This window comes from Vollenhovia emeryi, unplaced genomic scaffold, assembly GCF_000949405.1.
Source record: "Vollenhovia emeryi isolate VEMERY1.0 unplaced genomic scaffold, V.emery_V1.0 DF939128.1, whole genome shotgun sequence".
Lineage (NCBI taxonomy): Eukaryota > Metazoa > Arthropoda > Insecta > Hymenoptera > Formicidae > Vollenhovia > Vollenhovia emeryi.
This window is the reverse complement of record NW_011967238.1, coordinates 1,338,349-1,357,713: the sequence shown is the minus strand read 5'-3', so window position 1 is coordinate 1,357,713 and position 19,365 is coordinate 1,338,349. Positions and strand designations below refer to the sequence as shown.

General features: G+C 48.5%; 3 protein-coding genes and 1 long non-coding RNA gene across 6 annotated transcripts; 2 read left to right on the top strand and 2 right to left on the bottom strand.

The window, feature by feature from the left end:
• The first annotated feature begins 891 nt into the window (after positions 1-891).
• Positions 892-7,874, top strand: LOC105568567 (staphylococcal nuclease domain-containing protein 1). The gene is made up of 9 exons (XM_012024355.1): positions 892-1,367; positions 1,687-1,808; positions 1,922-2,064; positions 2,713-3,207; positions 3,664-4,144; positions 4,487-5,117; positions 5,191-5,640; positions 5,721-5,927; positions 6,185-7,874. The coding sequence occupies exons 1-9, from the start codon at positions 1,317-1,319 to the stop codon at positions 6,290-6,292; spliced, it is 2,688 nt and encodes an 895-aa protein (XP_011879745.1). The 5' UTR covers positions 892-1,316; the 3' UTR covers positions 6,293-7,874.
• Positions 7,450-11,866, bottom strand: LOC105568568 (methylosome protein 50). Of its 2 annotated transcripts, none has more exons than XM_012024356.1 (7): positions 11,804-11,866; positions 9,575-9,782; positions 9,172-9,502; positions 8,935-9,107; positions 8,666-8,861; positions 7,902-8,382; positions 7,450-7,768 (listed from the first exon to the last, which is right to left on the bottom strand). In XM_012024356.1, exons 1-6 carry the CDS (start codon positions 11,849-11,851, stop codon positions 8,190-8,192), a joined length of 1,149 nt encoding a protein of 382 aa, XP_011879746.1. In that variant the 5' UTR covers positions 11,852-11,866; the 3' UTR covers positions 7,450-7,768; positions 7,902-8,189. The 2 variants fall into 2 exon arrangements, with proteins under 2 accessions (XP_011879746.1, XP_011879747.1); XM_012024357.1 differs by lacking the exon at positions 11,804-11,866 and adding an exon at positions 9,867-10,111.
• Positions 10,776-16,567, top strand: LOC105568569 (vesicle-associated membrane protein-associated protein B). 2 transcript variants are annotated; one of them, XM_012024358.1, is made up of 6 exons: positions 10,776-10,975; positions 13,577-13,732; positions 13,884-13,993; positions 14,589-14,774; positions 14,846-14,962; positions 15,256-16,567. In XM_012024358.1, the coding sequence occupies exons 1-6, from the start codon at positions 10,903-10,905 to the stop codon at positions 15,424-15,426; spliced, it is 813 nt and encodes a 270-aa protein (XP_011879748.1). In that variant the 5' UTR covers positions 10,776-10,902; the 3' UTR covers positions 15,427-16,567. The 2 variants fall into 2 exon arrangements, with proteins under 2 accessions (XP_011879748.1, XP_011879749.1); XM_012024359.1 differs by having other exon boundaries at positions 10,779-10,975; positions 14,861-14,962.
• Positions 16,487-19,271, bottom strand: LOC105568570. Its single transcript, XR_001009438.1, has 2 exons — positions 17,057-19,271; positions 16,487-16,961 (listed from the first exon to the last, which is right to left on the bottom strand). It is a non-coding gene; the product is annotated as an uncharacterized LOC105568570 (long non-coding RNA).
• Between the last annotated feature and the right edge of the window lie 94 nt (positions 19,272-19,365).

Here is a 19,365-nt window from a genome sequence, read left to right as displayed (position 1 = left end):
GAATATTCTATAAATATGTATAGATTATTACAATTAGAAGTCGTATATTCGTAACAAAGAAGAACGTTTTTAAGATATTCGTCGAGAATGTTCGGAATAATTTTTCAATATTCATCGAGTTTATGTGTTGCGCATTGTTTATTGTGTAATACACTTATCTTATGCAAAAAGCAGTGAAACCCGTGATCCTACAATATATATATCTGACACGCAATATTCGACAGATTATTCTATTCACACTTGAAAAAGATTTATAGTAGTGCAAAGTCTGTCGGTAAGGAGCGAAGTGTGGTGGTCAGTTCCCGCCATTTCGCGCGACGCCATCGTGGCGGCTCGCATCTCTTTTTCGCGTTCTCGTTGTAACGGAGCTCGCGTCTCGCCCGAGCCCGGGCGATCTGTTTATTAATCCGCGACAATGTAGTCATGCAATTACATATTTACGATACAATTCGATCGCATTCAAGTTCCAAATCCTAACGAGCATAGCAACACGACGATCCACGTCTCCTCGCGGCTGACCAACCTAACCTAACCTAACCTAACCCTAACGCAAGGTAGGATGAGTGTGCTCTTTCTCGAGGAGCAGCTCACGCACACCGTCTGCACTCGCGGGCCTCGGCCGCGGGGAGAGCGGCGAGCCAAGAGAACCGTCCTCGCGTCCGCCAGGTGCAGGGGCAGCTAGGCACACGGGGCCTCCCGGCGCGACTTATCGCGCGCAACCGCGGCCGCTCTCGTGTGCGCGCCAGCCTCGATGGCCGGAGCTGCGCGGCGGTAGAGTGCGACACCGTGTCGCGCGGCGTGTTGTCGCGTGTTGCCACATCACCACCGAGCCCAAGCGAATTTCGAAGCGTGTCGTATCCCCCCCCCTCCTCCTCCTCCCCCTCCGCCCGCCGCGGTGCGTAGATCGCGCTGGATCGCGCTCGTGCTCGCGCCGATCGCACGCAGGCAGGCCACCTCGCAGCTACTCCGCGCGACAACGCACATACGTGGACAGGAAAGCGTGGAAAGGGCCGTGTGGGCCGCCGCTTGTGTCTCTCCGCTCGCCGCGCTCGCCAGCCAATATGACGACTCGTCGGTCCTGAGCCCGCAGCTCGCAGGACAGAGAGAGATAGTGTGAGAGAGAGACTCTCCTTTTTTTTCGCCCCGTTGGCGACGCGCCACGAGGAGAGTGACGGACAGCCGCGGATAAGTTACTTGCGGCAGCTGCTACCCGAGTCTCGAGAGCGCACGTGCGGATCGCTGGAACGAGCGCGCTCCGTCGTCGTCGTCGTCGATCGCACCGACCTTCCCCCGTCCGAGGACCGTCGCGCGGTACCATGAGCGCGCCCCAGGCACCGGTGAAGCTGCGCAACGGGGTGGTGAAGCAGGTGAGGCCCTCGCCCCGGCACCGCTACTCGCGCCGCGACGTCGATCCCCCGGCCAGCTGGCGGGAACCGCGCCGTGGAACATATGGTCGCGATCCGGAGCGTCGTCGCCGCGGCGCCCCCCCGGCGCCCTTCGGACGCTGTTCGCCACGTCGGGGGTGTTTGCCTTAACGTCCACCCGCCCCGTAATTTGCCCCTCCGGAGTTCCCTGCGGCCCGCGAAAGCCGCACGGAGCAGTAATTGCGTAACTGGTATTGTAATTCGAGATGCGGCGCGATGCCGGATAAGCTTTCTCACGCCGTGAAATTTTGATCCCCCCAAGGTGACGTCGGGGGACACCGTTGTCATCCGCGGGCAGCCTATGGGCGGCCCTCCACCTGAAATAACCATCACTCTGTGCAACATTACCGCGCCAAAACTGGAGCGTTGGAAAGGAAACGACAGGTACGTTAGAAGCGCGTGTTCGCGCCGTACGGAGGACTGTTGCTCGTCTGATTTCTTTTCCTAATTTTTGAGGCGAGAACAGACAGTCGCAATGATATCTTGTTAACTCGTAGCACGGATGAGACCAAAGACGAGCCGTACGCTTGGGAGGCGAGGGAGTTCCTACGCCGAAAGCTGATCGGCCAAGACGTCACCTTCGCCACTGAAAAGTCGGTCAACACAGCCAGAACGTATGGGACCGTCTGGTTGGGAAAAGGTACTTGGCCGATTTGTTTCCACTCTCGTCCCTGCTGGAATTCGAAGATTGTGTCCTCGCGTCTGAGACCCGGCTTCACCAACGTTGCTCAACTCTAAGCTTATCTTAATACGTTCTTTGTCTCTTTCCAACTGTTAAACCTAATCTATAATGTGTTCTTTGCGTCTAGAAACATTCTATTTTGTAGCCAATAAGTAAGCATTGTTTTCTGTTCGTGCATTGGTGAATTAGTGCAGTAAGTTAGAATGAGAAAAGAAATGTACTTACTCAAATTTATTGCACTAGTTCACCAGTGTAGCAACAGGAAACAGGCCTATATATTTAAAAAAATTGTGCAAGTTGATAAATTGTACATTACACTTTGTGCAATCGTACGTTGTCGACAAAGTTTTTAAGCGTTTTGATTTGCTTATATAAAATAGAATGTTTCTAGGCGCAAACATTGCAGATTAGGCTTTACTTTAGCAAGAGACAAACGTGAATTAAACTAAGATTAAAGTTACGCGACGTTGGTGAGATCGGGCCTAATTGCGATTGTCATGCATGTAGATTGGGCTTTACTTCAGCAAGAGACAAACGTGAATTAAACTGAGATTAAAGTTAAGCGACGTTTGGTGAGATCGGGCCTAATTGCGAATTGTCGTGCAGACAGGAATGGCGAGAACGTGATCGAGACCCTGGTGTCCGAGGGGCTGGTCACTGTCAAGAAGGACAACCGCAATCCCACGGTCGAGCAACAGCGATTGGTCGAACTGGAGAACGTCGCGAAAGTCGCGAAGAAGGGAAAGTGGTCGGACACGCCGACCTCCGAGCACATACGGGACATCAAGTGGACCGTCGACGATCCGCGAAAATTGGTCGAGAAGTTCGGTAAGAAGCCGATCAAGGCGGTGATCGAGTTCGTCTTCGACGGCTCCACCGTCAAGGCTTTCCTCCTGCCGGATTTCTACAACATAACGTTGATGATCTCGGGCGTTCGCTGTCCCGGCTGGCCCAATGGACGTCGCGAGAACTCCGTCGGCGATCCTTACGCGGACGAGGCTAGATACTTCGTCGAATCGCGGCTCTTGCATAGGGATGTCGAAATCGTGCTGGAGTCGGTCAACAATAATAACTTCATTGGCAGCATCATTCATCCTAAGGGTAAGCTTGTTGAACACCTGGCAACCAAGTGCCTGTACACGTTAAACTGTGCACCAGAGTTGGGAAGTAACTCGTTACTTGTAACAGTTACTTCTTTTGGGGACTCTGACTTAAATTCGTTACTTTCTCTCCAGCCGTAACTCGGTTACATTAATAGTCACTTTATATATTCGATATTTTAAACCTCCACAGAGATCACATTAGGCCTTGCCTTTGCGCAACGCCATCGACACTTTACAATTCAAATGCAGATTTGATACTTTTACTTCTATTGCAAGAAAGTAACTACAAAGCAACGACACGTTACTTGTTGAGTAACTGTAACGCGTAACTCTTCAGAATCGGTAACTTGTAACCGTAACTAGATGCTTTTTATAAAGTAACTTTCCCAACCCTGCTATGCACGATAAACGTTAGAAATCATTGAATTGCGTTCAATGTCTTTTACGTTACCAGGGAACATCGCCGAAATTCTGCTGAGCGAGGGTTTCGCGAAATGCCAGGATTGGTCGATCAGCAACAGCAGATCCGGCGCGGAGAAGCTGTACCTCGCCGAGAAAGCGGCGAAGGAGGCGCGTCTACGCTTGTGGAAGGACTACAAGCCGTCCGGGCCGCAGATCGAGTTTACCGGCACGGTGGTGGAAATCGTCAACGCGGACGCGCTCATTATCCGAACGCAGAACGGGGAGAACAAGAAAGTATTTCTGAGCAGTATTCGGCCGCCCACCCGTGAGAAGAAGAACACCGAGGACGGCAACAATACTGCTCGGCCGAAGGACTTCAGACCTCTCTACGATATACCGTGGATGCTGGAGGCGCGAGAATTTTTGCGCGAGAAATTCATCAGGAAAAACGTAAAAGTGGTGGTCGATTACACGCAGCCGGCCAGGGACAATTTCCCGGAGAAGCTGTGCTGCACCGTAACCTGCGGCAAAACGTGAGTGTCATGCAATTGTGAGCAAAATCGTGAGACTCGTGCGGTGACTCGTAGAATAAGCTTTGTTCTTCTCTTTCCTGTAAATTTTGAAAATATATGTACATCTTCTCGTTCACACGTGCATTACTTTTCAGTCTATTTCGTATATTGAAAAGAAACTCGACGTCAAATCTCAAGTTGAGAATTCGTCTCAGAAGTTAGTCGACTCCATCTTTCTCTATGTTATTATCTGAGAAGAGACAGAATCGAGTAACCTCTGGTTAACAATTGACCAGGAAATGGAAAACCGGGCCCAAGAATGGTCGACAATTGATAATTTCTATCTTGTTATCATGTCAACAGAAACATCGCGGAGGCACTGGTCGCCCGAGGTCTCGCGCGAGTCATCAAGTACAGGCAGAACGACGATCAGCGTTCCTCTCATTACAATCTCTTGCAAGTGGCCGAGAGCAAGGCGGAGAAATCACAGCACGGGCTGCACGCGAAGAAAGACATTCCAGTTCACAGAATAGTGGATCTCTCGAACGATCCCTCGAAGGCGAAGGCGTTCTTGACGTCGCTCAAACGAGCGCAGGGGATCAGAGCGGTCGTCGAGTTCGTGACGAGCGGCTCGCGGCTGAAGCTCTACCTTCCCAAGGAGGATTACGTTATCACGTTCGTGCTGGCTGGAATAAGAACTCCGCGCTGTCAAAGAACGTTGCCCGGCGGTGGCGTGGTGAAAGCCGACGAGCACGGCGAGAAGGCTCTCGCCTTCACCAAGGAGCACTGTTTCCAGCGGGACGTGGAGATCAAGATCGAGAACACGGAAACGAAACTGAGCGGTTTCATAGGCTGGTTGACGGTCAACGACATCAACATGTCGGTCGCTCTAGTCGAGGAAGGTCTGGCTGAGGTTGTGAATTTCCCGGACTCCGGAGAACTCACGAGAACTCTCAAGGCCGCGGAGGAAGGTGCGAAAACAAAGAAGCTCAATGTAAGTGAATGCGCTTAATTCTTGGGTTAATATCTTTCATTGAAGAAACTTATAAATGTGACTTACGTCGTAGATCTGGAAGAATCGCGTGGAAGTGCCGGTGGAGACCGACAAGATCGTGGACGAAAAGGAGGGGCAGGAGCGGAAGATCGACTACCAAAAGGTTGTCATCACCGAGGTCACCGACGAACTCCACTTCTATGCCCAGTTCGTCGATCAGGGCACCCAGTTGGAGAGTATGCTTCTGCAATTGCGCCAGGAGTTGGCGGCTAATCCGCCGCTTCCTGGCGCCTACAAGCCGACCCGGGGAGATCTGGCGGTCGCGAAATTCAGCGGCGACGATCAGTGGTACCGCGTGAAAACGGAGAAGGTCTCCGGCAGCAATGTCAGTGTGTTCTACATCGATTACGGCAACAGGGAGACCCTCAACGTCACGCGAGTCGCCGATCTGCCTGCGCGTTTCGCGACCGACAAGCCGTACGCCCACGAATACGCACTCGCGTGCGTGACCCTTCCGAGCGACGTGAGTAACGGGTGTTTAAACTCGGAAAATAAATCGACGGAGAGTAACCATTCTCGTTTGTTGACGATATATTTTTGCAGACGGACGACAAGAGAGCGGCGATAGACGCATTTAAGGAAGACGTATTGGATAAAATTCTGCTCTTGAATGTCGAATACAAATTAGGCAACAACGTAACTGCCGTGACACTGATGCATCTCAACACAAACGAAGATATCGGAAGGGGTCTCATTTCCGACGGATTCTTGCACGTTCAAAAGCATCGAGACAGGAGACTCACCAAATTGGTTAGTCCCTGCACTCGTCCACTGCCAGAATTTCTTCTTTATTGAAATGTGGATTCTCAAACCCATTTTCTACCACCGTTATCATTGTTATCTCTGTACTTGTTCGCTCTATTATCAGCAATCTAAATTTTTCCACTCAACCTCTTATAAAATCGAGATGGGATGAAGGTTGAACCCGATATCTGCCGAGTCACGTATCATCCCTACTGCGATATAAAGTTTATTGCATTTAACACGCGTGCGTCGATTATTTGCAGATCGAGGAATACAAGAAAGCCGAGGAAGACGCGAAGCACAACCATCGCAATATCTGGATGTACGGGGATGTAAGGCCAGAAGACGACGACAAGGAATTCGGGTTGTAATTCATATGCTCAATAATGGGGGATAAGCACTATCAATATGGGGGAAGAGAAATGACAGATCGTGTTTAAAAAAGAAATCACGTAACAAGCAACAGAATATACGATTCTATGTATGCTACATAGATACAAAAATAACAATGTCGATATGAGAGTCACATGTCGCGTTAGTCTCAATGCAACTATATATCTCAGTATATATAAAAAGAATTGTACATAACGATTTTAATAATTTCTGTAATGAACAATGAACAAAGCGTGTGCGCATGCAGGTAGTCCTTGAACGAGACTGCGCAGCGATTGGCATTGCATGTGATCTCATCGACATGAGCATTCGTTAATTCGGTGCCACAAATACAAATTGTTTGAGGACCTGATGTTTTCAATCCGGTACGAAATCCTTCAATGTGCAATTCAACACGTTAGATATATTCATGTTAAATGCATCAATTGCTTTTCCTGGATGGATAAACGATAATCATGTTTAACTCATGTACGCGCTACTCTTTTCAAGTTTTTATATGCAAGGATTGATCATGTAGCTGTAGAATTTGTAATCGCAGATTTCATCGGGCACTGATAAAACCAAGATACGCACGATTCATATCAGTAAAACGTCAGAGTATTTTCAATTGAAGCGACATCAAGCGACAAGCGAGAAACACATTTTTCAACTTTTCAACGAGGCACGTGCGTGCGCGTGTGCACGCAAATTCAGCATAATATAAACGGGGGAATATATAGTAATAATAATGTGAAGGAAGATACTGTAAAATTATACTGTCTTTCTTGCCATCTCTTTCCGGAACGAATCTTTCACGTTATCTATGTACGTTGTATGCATAAACGAGTTTGATATTAATGTACTTACAACAAATTATTTATGCACAGTTGTCCTACAAATCAGTCCTACAAATTGCAGTACAACAAGATATAAATTTTTAATGTTCAAAATATATTTACGATAAACAGATGTTATCTACTGTGTGTTCGGGTGAAGTAACTCGCAATTTTCTGCGGTACAAAGAATATGTGTTAGATTCTATGCACCACAGAACAAACTCGCATGTTTATTTTTTATCAGAATTGCTATACATATATATTACATTTTAGCGCATCTTCAATTTATATCACCTTTAACCACGCTGGGAATTTCTATCTTTTTTTTTTTAGACACTTTGTGATGATAAACTATCGTTTGTGATATTTTGTTCATGTTATCACGTTATCATTGACTCTATACTTTGTAAATAAAATCCTATTGGATGTTTGATATGCCGTACACACTGTAGGATCAGAAGAGTTTTCTTCTCCAAAAAGAAAGACTTGTTTAAATTATGTTAAGAGTATTACGATTCTTTTAAACATCCACAAGATATACCGGAATTTCTGTTGTATTGATATATATATATACTTGACTCCTTTACATTACTGTTATACGTAGCGATAATACTTTATATTTCGAATATTTTTCTCTTTCTGCAATAAAATAGAATATATTGATAAACACAGAGTATCGTAACTATGTTGTAGAAATGTCTGAAGCAATGATCAAGAATAAATGCAAGAGGAATGTTTTCCAATATGTTGAGCATATTAAAATTCGTCATACCTTGCATCGCCGTTCGCGCAGCAAAAATACAATCTGATGCATTCGGTGCACGTTTCTTGCGAACCTTTTGTCTGAAATTAACTCGGCAGTTCTCTCCAGGTTGCGATTAGCGTTCCGTTATTGATACGCAACGAATGGTTTTTCCGTACGAGGTGAGAGGCGAATATCTAATATATCGAGGTGTTATTTCGATTAATAAATCGAATATTTTATTATAAAGTAAAAATCATTTTAATACCGAAAACTTTACACATATGGTATAATTGTCATTCTTAGGAAACTACGTGTTCAATTAACTATATTTACTATACGTTTCATTACACGCCCGTCCCAACAACACGAGTATAAATCGTCTTCACACCACGCGAGTCCCCGTACAAAGTCTTGGTGTACAGCATCTTCGTGTATCAGCAGCATTTCTCTATAGGTATCGATTACTTTTACTACTTCGCTGTCAAAACAACACGCTAACTGTTCTTTCCTAGAAAATAGATAAGTTATCATAAATTTCGTTCGCACTCCGAGAGTGCACTGTGTTAAGGCCCGTGTCCGCGACGCCGGAACTTGGTCCAAGTTCTAGTTTCGAGAAGTGTGTAGTAAATCAATTTGCAGCTATTCTGTAACAGCTGCAAGTTGATTGGCTACACATTTCTCGGCGCTAGAGCTTGAACCAAATTCCAGCATCGTGGACACAGGCCTTAAGTGATGTTTCGTACGAGTCGTGCAATCAAGTAAATCGATTGATATTTCCGATGAATTCTCACCTCTCTGGATTCGGATTAAACGACAACTTGTGTACGCCTCTGTCAGATTCGACTGATTCGTGTAACGGAGTACCCGCTTGCCTGACGTCAATTAGTACAACGCTGCCATTAGCTGTACCTATTGCTATGAGATGATCCAAAGTAGCGTTCCAAGCTACTGCCGATAGGGGAGTATTATTATTGTCCTTGAAGATACCTGTAAAAGAGGAATAAAATGTAGCAAGCTTGAAGCGGGACGAATGCAGCAAACCAACTTTAATCAAACGTACAACTCGCCGGTTTGGCTCGCCTGATGTCCCATAGCAGTGACTCGCCATCTAAAGACGCGGATACAAATGTGGAACTGCACATGGGCTTGACGTCCGTACTAGTGACGATGTCCAGGTGGGCGAGGTTGTACGAGTAACTCGCGATCAAGTCCTCCGTGTCCCAGATCTTCAGGCTGCAACACAAGCTTAGTGAACCTCCCTGCCTCGGATCCCAGCGCTCCTCGGAAACGATCTTACCAGCAATCCATTCCACCCGTGACGATGTTTCTCCGATTGGAGAACACGGACATCGTCAGGATGCTGTCCTCGTGCTGACAGGCGTACGAGAGAGGCTGGAACTTGGCCTCCTCGTCCGTTTCGACTATCTCGTGGACCTGCACGGCTCCACTGTCCTCCGCGCTGACGAATCTGCTCTTGCCCAGGTAAACGGCATCCGTGACGCCGCTGCTCACCCGCTGCGTCACGGCGGCTCTCTCCTGCGAGAAGTCCGAGAGGTCCTTGTAGTGCCAGAGAGTGCCGTTCCAGTAGAGATCGACCATGTTGGTGCCGCCGAGAAGAGCGTTGTTCTCTGCAACACAAAAAATCGCCTGTCGGTCACCAACGAGCGAGGGAATCGAGTCGCGGGCGCGGCGCTCCTTACCGTCGTAGATCTCGAGGAACTGCAGCTGCTTGGTGTAGGCGGGCGTCCGGTTCTCTATGAACGACATATTCCTGAAAACGTCCCCGCTCGAGTTCGGCGTCGTGGTCCAGGTTTCCATCGCGGCGGCGACGACGGGAGGGTCAGTCGAGCGACGATTCTCGGCTCCTGTCGGCGATCTCCTACCCTTCACCGCGTCAGAGCATCGATTCTACAATTTCGCGTTTTGCTTTTTTCTTTCCTCTCAAGGTACTTTCAACTCGAGGAGTTGTACGGCACGCGCGCGAGCTAGAACCTTCAATTCGGTGGACGTAACTCGGGTGATTTCTCTTGGCGATAAAGCCGCACGCCACACCGCGTGCTCCGGCCGCTCCGGAGTCCGGTTCCCCCGCTATCGATTGTCACGCGAGAGCGCGCGGTGAGGTTAGGGGCGCGCGTGCACGCAATACGCGCGCAACAGATCCGTTCTGCGCGTGCTCGCGAAGAGCGAGGAGGAAGAGCGGCAGGCAGAGACGGGGGAGAATTAATTCGGCCGCGCGAAAGCGCGCGGCCGGAAAAAGAACGGGCAGGGTCGGGACGTGATAAATAAATTATGCGGGGCATCGGCGAGAGAAACTGCGAGCGTCGGCGAGGCCGCGTCTCGGCGCTCGCTCTCGGGCGAGAAACGAGAGAGAGAGAGAGAGACAAGGACAGATAAATAGATAAACAGACAATTTGTCCCTCAGTGGCTGAACTTCCTGCACTCATTCTCCCCCTCTCCTTGTCCCGCGCGCGCGCGCGGAGACCGCGGAGAGTGCAGATAAGAACGAAAAAGTGCAGCTGGAGAAGCGAGCGTTACCGGCCGCCGCCGCGGCGGCGGCGACGGCGGCGGCGTGACGTAACGCGCGGCCTCTAGCACCTCCGCGCAGTTTCCCCGTGGCGGCGCATGCGCATCGGCGAGCGGCCGCGAATCGGAATCAGTCCAACGGAATCTGTCGGAAGAGAGGTACGGCGCGGCGCGGCACGGGACGGGACGGACACGACGTTGTACACAGGCGACGCGGGGAATCGCGACGAGCTAGAGCACCAGGCGACCTGTCAATACGCGGGGCCCAACGCGTCGTCGACCACCCGTTGGCGCTTCAGCAGACGGCGGCGGCGGCGGCGGCGGCGGAGGAGGAGGCGGCGGCGGCGGCGGAGGCGGAGGCGGAGGAGGAGGCGACGGTGTAGTAGTAGTGTTGGTGAAGAAGACGAGGAGACGGTGGTGGTGGCGGCGGAGGAGGAGGTGGTGGAAGACAGCAACAAAGCCGTGACTCGTCCGTCGGGAAGTTCGTCTTGGTCCGCCAGTCAGGATGTCGTCGAAGCCCGCCGAAAAGCCCGAGCAGGTTTTAATTATCGAGCCGCAGAACGAGCTGCGATTCAGGGGTACGCTGAAAAACTGCGATCAGGAGTGATAATCCTCCACCCGCTTCTATCCATTGCGTTTCACGCGCCTCCCCTTGTCGCGCTGTCCGCGCGAGCGAGCGAGCGAGCGTCGTCCGTCGCGACGTTCGCGGCGAGGAGCGAGGCGACGACGGGGCTACGTCGTCAAGATGACGTAAGGCGCTCGCTCGGCCGCGCGGCCGCCGCTCTCGTTCCCTTCGCACGTTCCTCCGCGCGTTCCTCGCTCGCCACGGCACGGCGGGCCACGCTGCGCGCACCGCCCAGCCGTTGCCGTGCCGTGCCGTGTCCGTGCCGTGCCGCGCGCAGCGAGAGGCCCCGAGGTCGCGCGGCACGGCCGTGCCTCGGCGAGCGTGTGCGACGTCGCCAGCCCGTACCTAACCCCATCTGTCCCGTCCGTACGTCAAGTCCGCTGTCAGCCGCCGCGAGGCCGCGAGGCCGTCCCGGTTTCCCTCGCGTCCCGAGGCGAGGAGGATTCTCTCCTCCGGGAATTCACTCCCGCTCGTCGGGACGTGGAGGGAGCGGAACGAGCGGGCAGGTGACGAGACAGTCGAACGGGCCGATGGCTCTCGCGCCCTCTCTGGCCCGCTTCCGCGTTTCCGAGCCCGTTTTTCTTTCCCCCTCGCGCGACGGAGACGAGAGAGAGAGAGAGAGAGATCGGCGCTTCCCGGTGTCTCGCAGCGGGAAACGTGGCGCGGGCCGGGCATCGATCGGCACCCGCGCGCGCGACACGGCGCCTCCGGTGCCCGGCCCGCCGCGGGGACGATCGGCTGATCGCCGGATACGAGGAAAACCCATTTATTGAATTTATACCGCTGCTCCACTTAGCTCCGCTTCGCTATGCGCGCCACGGTAATCCATAAGAGCCTCGTTTATTTATGCCCCGCCGACGGCGGGCCGGCGGTAGATCGCGGCGATCCTCCGGCGATTCCCTCCTCCCCCTCCCTCCCCCCCGCGCGCGGGGGGAGGGAGAGGGAGGGACGTTGCACTTCGGTTCCTCCGCGGCGGAACGTCTCGCGTGGCGGAGCGGATTTTATTCCCGGATTTGTCGGTTCCCCGGCCGCGGTGTCTCGTTTCTGTTTTACGCGCGCGCCGATCGTCGCGAAAACCGCGGCTCATTAATTATGCTCAAATCGAGTGACGTAACGTCCTTCGACTATGACCGGCGTGTCGCGCGCGCGTACGTGTGCGCCGCGTATCGCCGGGGAGGAGACGAACACTCGAGCCACCGATCGCGGCCGAGTTTACGCCGCCTCGGCGATCGAACGGGCCGCGTTATCGGGAGCGGGACGCGCCGCCTAAATCGAAAACACTCCGCGGCCGTGGCCCCCAGCTGATTATTCTTCCCTCTTCCCCCCCAATATTTTTCTACAGCCGCGCTCGACAGCGAAAATCCGAGGCGTCGGAGTTACCTTTCCTCTCTTTCTGTCTCGTTCTTCCCTCTCGCTCGCTCTGACGCAAGAAAGCGCTCCGACGCCTCGGAAGTTACCTGAAGTTTCGTTCGAAAGATACTTGGAAAAATTTGACAATCCTGCCGTTTCCACATAACGCAAGAACGGCCGGAGATAAATAATTGGCGTTGCATTACTTAAATTTACAGAAACGCAACATCGCGATTTGCATCGAGAATTATTTGACGCCAGAAAATGACTAACAATGATCAAGCTTCTAATCGACCACGATTGGCGATGCGTTTTCGATACAGAAAATTTGTCGCGAAAAGTATTACCTCGGCCAGGGTAATCAAAATTTGCAGTGCCGAACGCAGCTTACGGAGAAAGGTCTCCTATTATGAGACAGCGGGGGGCTTCTGTTAAATTAAGCGGGCATCGTCGGTTGATCCCGCCATGAATTTATTGTCCTTGGAGCGAGATCTGTCTAGGGGAGAACTGATTGTTAGATCGTGTGATAGGATTTGCGGCTGAATTCGGGTGTCGAAAACCTGCTGTCTCATAACAGAGGACTCTCCTCTATGTAGCAGATTCGTACCGCGCTCTAGTATCTCGTCGACCCGACCACTATAATTCAGCGGTAATAAAGAATGGCAGTTGTAATTAGCGGCAGCTGATTTCCACGGTCAAGCTACTAACAGTAACTGGCGAGTCTACTTGGCCGTTTTGTGTATTCCTCTCGCGAGAGAGATTTAAACGTTATCTAATGGAACGATGACTAATAATTGAATGACTGGCGAGTAATGACGTACGGAGTGCACTTGATCTTGAAGTAAATCTAGTAGCTTTACCTAGTTCCGTTAATCTTGTTATATGTAAGGATATAAAAACGTACGCGTTAATTATGCAGCAGCTGACTGGGTACGTTAGTAGAGCTCGTGAAAGAATGTAACAATGTATCAAATAGTTGCGCGTTCATCAAGTATTAATATTCATGTTCTTTGAACTTTGTTACCTCGTGCCTCTTTAGAATGGCTTTATTTCGCTATTTGTTCTTGATCTTCACGGTCTCTATCGTATTACGAAAAGAAAGAAATGTAAATGTCCGCTCGACGAACCGAATTCGCGCGTAGACAGCCGTTTTACCATTGCAAGTTGCCGCAAGCGTTTTAATTTGTCGTTCACTTTGTTGCAGGCCCATTTACAGGCGGCCCAGTCACATCATATATAAAATTAATAAATCCAACGAATAAAAAGGTATATTTTAAGATAAAGACAACTGCCCCAAAGAGATACTGTGTACGTCCAAACTCTGGAGCTCTCAAGCCAAAGGATGTCACTGAAATAGCAGGTTAGTCTACGTCACGAAAGTTAAATTGGTAATTTCACCTTTTTTTTTTAAATACATCCCTCCATTGAAGTTGTATAATTCGCGCATGTCTCCGATGATATTATTCATACTCGTAAAATTCAGGAAAGTATCGTAAACCGCTCTGTTACAGTATGCTTACAACCGTATGATTTTGATCCGTCGGAGAAAAACAAACACAAATTCATGGTGCAGACTGTGGTAGCACCGGATGATGATGATGATGAATATCCAATTGATGTGGTAAGAGAGTATAACGTTACATTGAAATCAATACAAACGTGTATCAGCAAATAAACGATGCTCATTGTTTTAATTGTTCTTTCAGCTTTAAAGGCTAATCTACAACGTGTCTTTTGCATCTAGAAACATTCTGTTTTGTAGCCACAAATACGTTGAAAAAATTTGGGCGAGTTGATCACGAGACACGGTAGTATAAGCGTAGCTAGAACCGCGCGCGCGCGCGAGACCGATCGTGTAGAGTACGCGAGTTGACGGACCCTCAGATTTTCGGATCTCAACGACTGATCTGACGTACTTCTAAGTGCGCTCAATCGATAGCGTGGGCTCGATTTGCGTAATAAAAGTGTTTTTATTCTTCTCCTACATGCCCCATGAGTGGAGATATTGCAAAGTCCGAATTGTCAGATCTCGATCTTTAAGAAACGTCTTTGTCGTCCTGGTCGACCAGGCAGTTAAATTGTACGTTGTACAATCGTAAATTATCGACAGATTTGTCAAGTGTTTTGATCTGCTTATATAAAACAGGATGTTTCTTGACGCAAAGAGCACATTGTGAGATTAAGCTTAAATGATGTACATTGTCTTTTTGTTTTAGTGGAAGGACATGAATCCAGATCAATTAATGGACTCTAAACTGAAATGCGTCTTTGAAAATCCCGTAACTAGTACTACTACTGGTACGGTGAAAACGACTGCAACTTGCACAACGGCTAAGGCAGACTCTAACACGACTAACGGGAAAAACAAATCGGTCGGCGATTCGGTCAAATCGTCGCCCAAGGTAAGAGTAGGTGTATCGTTTGGACTGTACATAGATTGACAATACAAATCATCTGTTACATCTTCAAACAGTATGATTCGTCTCAGGTTCTCGGTGAGGCAGAAGAGAAACTGTTGAAAGCTGCGCAAGAGGTTAATCAGCTTAGGGTAGAGGAAAGCACGCTTAGGCAGGAAAATCTTCAACTTAGGGTGAGTATAAAATCAACTGTTTTAAGCTTCTCTAAAATTTCGAGAATTTGACGTCATTTTCTCGGAATTTTATCTTTTACCTTTCATTGTTGCATTTTGAATTTGTTCTAGCTGAATTTACCTTAAGTTTCATCGAAAAGATATTACAGAAATTTGACAATCTTGCCATTTCTATATAATGTAAGAACGACTTAAATAATTGGCATTTAAATTAAATATAAAGAAAGAACCATAAGAAAATCAATAGTCGCGAGAAGTCTATTAATAATGTGATCGTATGTATTTATCTGTAGGAAGATTTAATGAAGTGGCGAAACGCGGCAATGGGCAATGACGGTGGTAACCTTGCAGCAGCCAGAGGACTAACCTCGCAGAGCAATAGCCAGTTATCTCCGACATCCACTAGTATTCTCATCGCCATTGCCATGGTTATAGTCGGCTACTTGCTGGGAAAACTAATCTGAACAGCCTTTATCTTACTGTATACCTCAGTGTATCCCCACCGCCCCTCAAGTTTTTTTAGTCTGTCTTCTGCCGTCATATGCCATCGTTCGATCGCAGACACAGACTCCAAACGTTGCGTTACTCGAATGTTCATAATAAATGCTATAAACACGAACGGTAGTGGTCTACATTAATAGAATTGCTCGTTACGGGTGTGTGCTTAACCTGGTAAAATGCTTGATTTAAAATTTATTTAATTTTATTTATTTCTCGTCTTCACTTCACGAAGAACACAAACTTAACTAGAAGACGCCAAGTAACGCTCCGGTTTATGTTTACCGTAATTGCAGTCTCATTTTTGCGCTTGTAAAGGAATCTTCGCTGCATTTTCGCGCCCCGCCCCAAAGTAGCGTTGGACAAAATGTGCCCGCGAATAACGAGTAATGATTTCGTGTTTATAAATACATATTCAAAAGTAATTATTCGTCATTCGCATTTGCTCGACGCCTTTGAAAATCTTGTTCGCTACTGGGAAATATAAGTTACCAATTTACTGATTGTTATTTATCTCGCACTCTTTCTCGAATTTATATACCACTTATTCGCAATAGGCCGAACAGTACTGATGCGAAAGATCACACACGAACGAGTGAGGGTGCTATTACTGTCATATAGCCTCTTTCTCTACGTAATATTAACTCTTACGTCACATAAATAATATTGTACAATCGGAGGCAGAAATAGAGTGTTGCTGGTGCCGCATGTACCGCATGAGAACGGTTGTTGCCCACGTTCGCTCGATTTGCGCTGCTTCAGTGCATCCGCGCCGGGCGCCGTTCTCGTTCCCCGTTGTACATATTGTGTCCATTTGAAAAAAAATATATATAACACACATAGTCGGGGCCGGAGGGGAAGAGTGGGATTATAGAGGCGGGGCTGGCTGATGGAGAGTAGTGGTTCATGATCCAACAATTGGTCGTGGCTGGTAGTTGTATTCCGCCAGCGTTGGTATATTAAACGGAAAAAAGAGAGAGAGAGAGAGAGAACGAGAAGGAACGCTATAAAATGCATTGAACTTACTTGACGCTTCAGTGTACTTTTTATTTCTTTATGTTTGTCTTACGAAAATAACGAATAAAGATATGTCTCGGATATCACAAATACCGAAGGGTTTTGAATTATGCACCTATCTGCTGGAATTGCCGTTCAGATTGAGCGTCGGTGCGCGACAATTAAGTATATATACATGGGCATGATGATACTTGTCGAGGAGTCCGAAGCGAGACGAGCCCCTTCGATCGAGTCTCGCGAGCTGACGGGCTGACCGCGGGTTGTCACATTAAAGTACTATTGTTGAGCACGTAATACTTATCTCACACACAGGTATAGAGATATTTATATAACTGTGCCTTAGGACTAGAGGCAATATAGCGTAAACACGATTTCAACCTTACTGGCTTCCTCCGTCGCTCCGAGTTTTTTTACACCGCCCCCTTACTTGGTCCTCCTCGGCGATCCTTACAGCGAGCTACGAATTCCCGCGTGTCTCGCGGCTCTGTAATATAACGACACAAAGAGGATGTAAAGAATACGTTCCGCCGTTAAATTAGAATACTGTATAAATGCGTTCTGCCGCGACCACGCGTGTACTTTATGTCGGTGTGAAACCTTCCATCGCTGTATGAGTTTCTGATTCGGAGAGGAGCGATTCCATTCGGACTTCTCTTCAGCAAGCGTCACTTTCCGAGACATTCCTGTGTAAACGTTCGGTTTCGGCACGCGAGAAGGACTCAGCGGCTCCTACAGCGAGAGAACGATCTTAGATCTTGATTCGTGTAAAGTCGAGCTCTATCTCTCCCTACATACTATATACACACATATATATAGATATATTTTACATGTGTGTCCCGTGTATTAATTATGGAGTCCGTTAATTCGAACTTGATCTGTGTCGCGTCTTTGTAAAACAGAATATACATATACATATGCGTGCATATATGTAGAATATATCATGTATATGTGCGTATGTGTATATGTATGTATGTTATGTATATGTATGTATATTCGTGCCTAAGAGAGGGCAAATGCACGTTTTTCACATCTCGTGCGTTTTAACTGCACCAGAGGTACTCTCCGTATTCCGTAGAAGAGAAAAGGAAATGAAGCGATGCAATTAGTATGCACAGTGCATAAAACATCCCTTAGATACTACTACGTTAGTGAGATTTTATTACAGATATATATACCAAGAATTTGTTGTATATGATCTATATATGCGATTGTTATACGTATAATTATATATATATATATACATATATATATATATATATATCATTACCGAGTTTTTGCGGTTTTGCTTCATGCGTGACCACGTCGTCACGCGCGATTAATCTATTAACAGCGATTTCGTTAACACTCGTGTTTGAATAAAAGTATTCTATTAAAGAATGTACCACGCAGACTTCTCATGTTTCGACACCACTGGCGGATAATTTGTGACACGCGTTCGCAGCGATCCCTCCGATTACGCGGCCGGGATCGACGGTCTCCAACGGCTGACCTAAAGCCTGAGTCTAAATTCATGAATTGTCGTCGCGCTTAACATTTCCTTTCTTTCATTTACCAGGAATTTAAACGTATAAGAGTTGCGGCATCGTAGCCCAACATCACGTTTCGCGATACGCTCTCTTTCGAGAACGAGAGGGTATGACGCACGTTTGCGGTGGAGAACGTGTCTGACTCGACGTCTCGCAGAGATATATGACACATTCGCGAATAGAATCAAGCTTCGCTTTTAATCATTTCATGTATTTACGTGATTTCCCGAGACCCGATCTGAACGGTTTCCGACGGCCGACCTGAAGTCCTGAGTCCACTTTCCATAAATTGTCATCGCGTTTAATATTTTCCTTCTTTCATTCGCCAAGAATTTAAACGTACAAAGGTTGCGGAATCATAATCCAATATCACGTTCCGCGACAAGCTCTCCTTCGAAGATATCTCGCGGCGATACGATGCATTCGCGAATGGAATCGGGTTTTCACTCTTAGTCATTTCGCGTATTTACGTGATTTCCCGCCGCGATCTGAACAATAGAACTCGAGTCCGTGGTGCTCGATTAAAAAACATAAATATTATATCAGAGATATCGATTCGCCGGTAACCAGTTTTAATTGGATATTAAAGCTTTAACGTTAATTATTTCTTCGCGCGGGGGACCGAGCGAAACGGGGAAGAGGAGACGTTTCGCGGGCGACGAGACAATTCGAGCGAGCACCCTCGTGACGCGAGACAGCGTCCCCGAAAGGGGTAGCATCCCTGTGGAAGGAGAGCGCGTAGGTAGAATCAAAGTGGAGTAGGTCAACTCATAACCAGACCGCGATCTACGTATGTCTCCCTACGCGCCTATATTTTCGGTCACATCGGAGGGCCGCGTCCACCCATTGCGGTAAGAAACGTCAAAAGTACAAGACCTCCGAACCGTCGTCGCGGGGGCGGAGCGGAAGGGGGGGGGGTGAGTTCGGCTTTTCCATATCCGTTTCCCGTTCGACGTTTACGTCATCGGTTTAAGCGGGGGATCGAATGTCTCTCGCTCTATACGAAACGCTTCGGTCCCGTCCTCGTTACGTCGCCGGGTTGTTCGCGCCTCATCGGAGAGGCTTTCGGCAATAGCGTGCCCCGGGACACGTCACGTTAACAGAGCGGGCACGCGGAGGGAGACGATAGAGCCGAGGTTTAGATAACGATCGCCACGGCAACTTGTGACTCAGCGGCCCGAACGCGGGGGGGGGCTGATTGAGACGCGTTTTGCAGCGGCGTTTCTTATGCGTGGTCTAAATACGTGGAGTAAGCGTGGAGTAAGGAGTAAGGGAGAGCCCTAACTTCTAGCTTTTGGTGTAAGGAAGCTGAAATACGGGCATGATTTTTAAAATAATTGTAACACTGATTGATGGCATTTT

What these genes read in the sequence shown, in the direction of transcription:
- LOC105568567 (XM_012024355.1), top strand. Translation starts at nt 1,317, where the DNA reads ATGAGCGCGCCCCAGGCACCGGTGAAGCTGCGCAACGGGGTGGTGAAG. An exon ending in CGAAAACAAAGAAGCTCAAT is followed by an intron (nt 5,118 to 5,190) that starts GTAAGTGAATGC and finishes CTTACGTCGTAG; the next exon opens with ATCTGGAAGAATCGCGTGGA. An exon ending in ACAGGAGACTCACCAAATTG is followed by an intron (nt 5,928 to 6,184) that starts GTTAGTCCCTGC and finishes GATTATTTGCAG; the next exon opens with ATCGAGGAATACAAGAAAGC.
- LOC105568569 (XM_012024358.1), top strand. Translation starts at nt 10,903, where the DNA reads ATGTCGTCGAAGCCCGCCGAAAAGCCCGAGCAGGTTTTAATTATCGAG. An exon ending in GAACGAGCTGCGATTCAGGG is followed by an intron (nt 10,976 to 13,576) that starts GTACGCTGAAAA and finishes ACTTTGTTGCAG; the next exon opens with GCCCATTTACAGGCGGCCCA. An exon ending in GGATGTCACTGAAATAGCAG is followed by an intron (nt 13,733 to 13,883) that starts GTTAGTCTACGT and finishes GCTCTGTTACAG; the next exon opens with TATGCTTACAACCGTATGAT.
- LOC105568568 (XM_012024356.1), bottom strand. Translation starts at nt 11,851, where the DNA reads ATGGATTACCGTGGCGCGCATAGCGAAGCGGAGCTAAGTGGAGCAGCG. An exon ending in ACGGGTGGAATGGATTGCTG is followed by an intron (nt 9,108 to 9,171) that starts GTAAGATCGTTT and finishes CTTGTGTTGCAG; the next exon opens with CCTGAAGATCTGGGACACGG. An exon ending in TTTAATCCGAATCCAGAGAG is followed by an intron (nt 8,383 to 8,665) that starts GTGAGAATTCAT and finishes TCTATTTTCTAG; the next exon opens with GAAAGAACAGTTAGCGTGTT.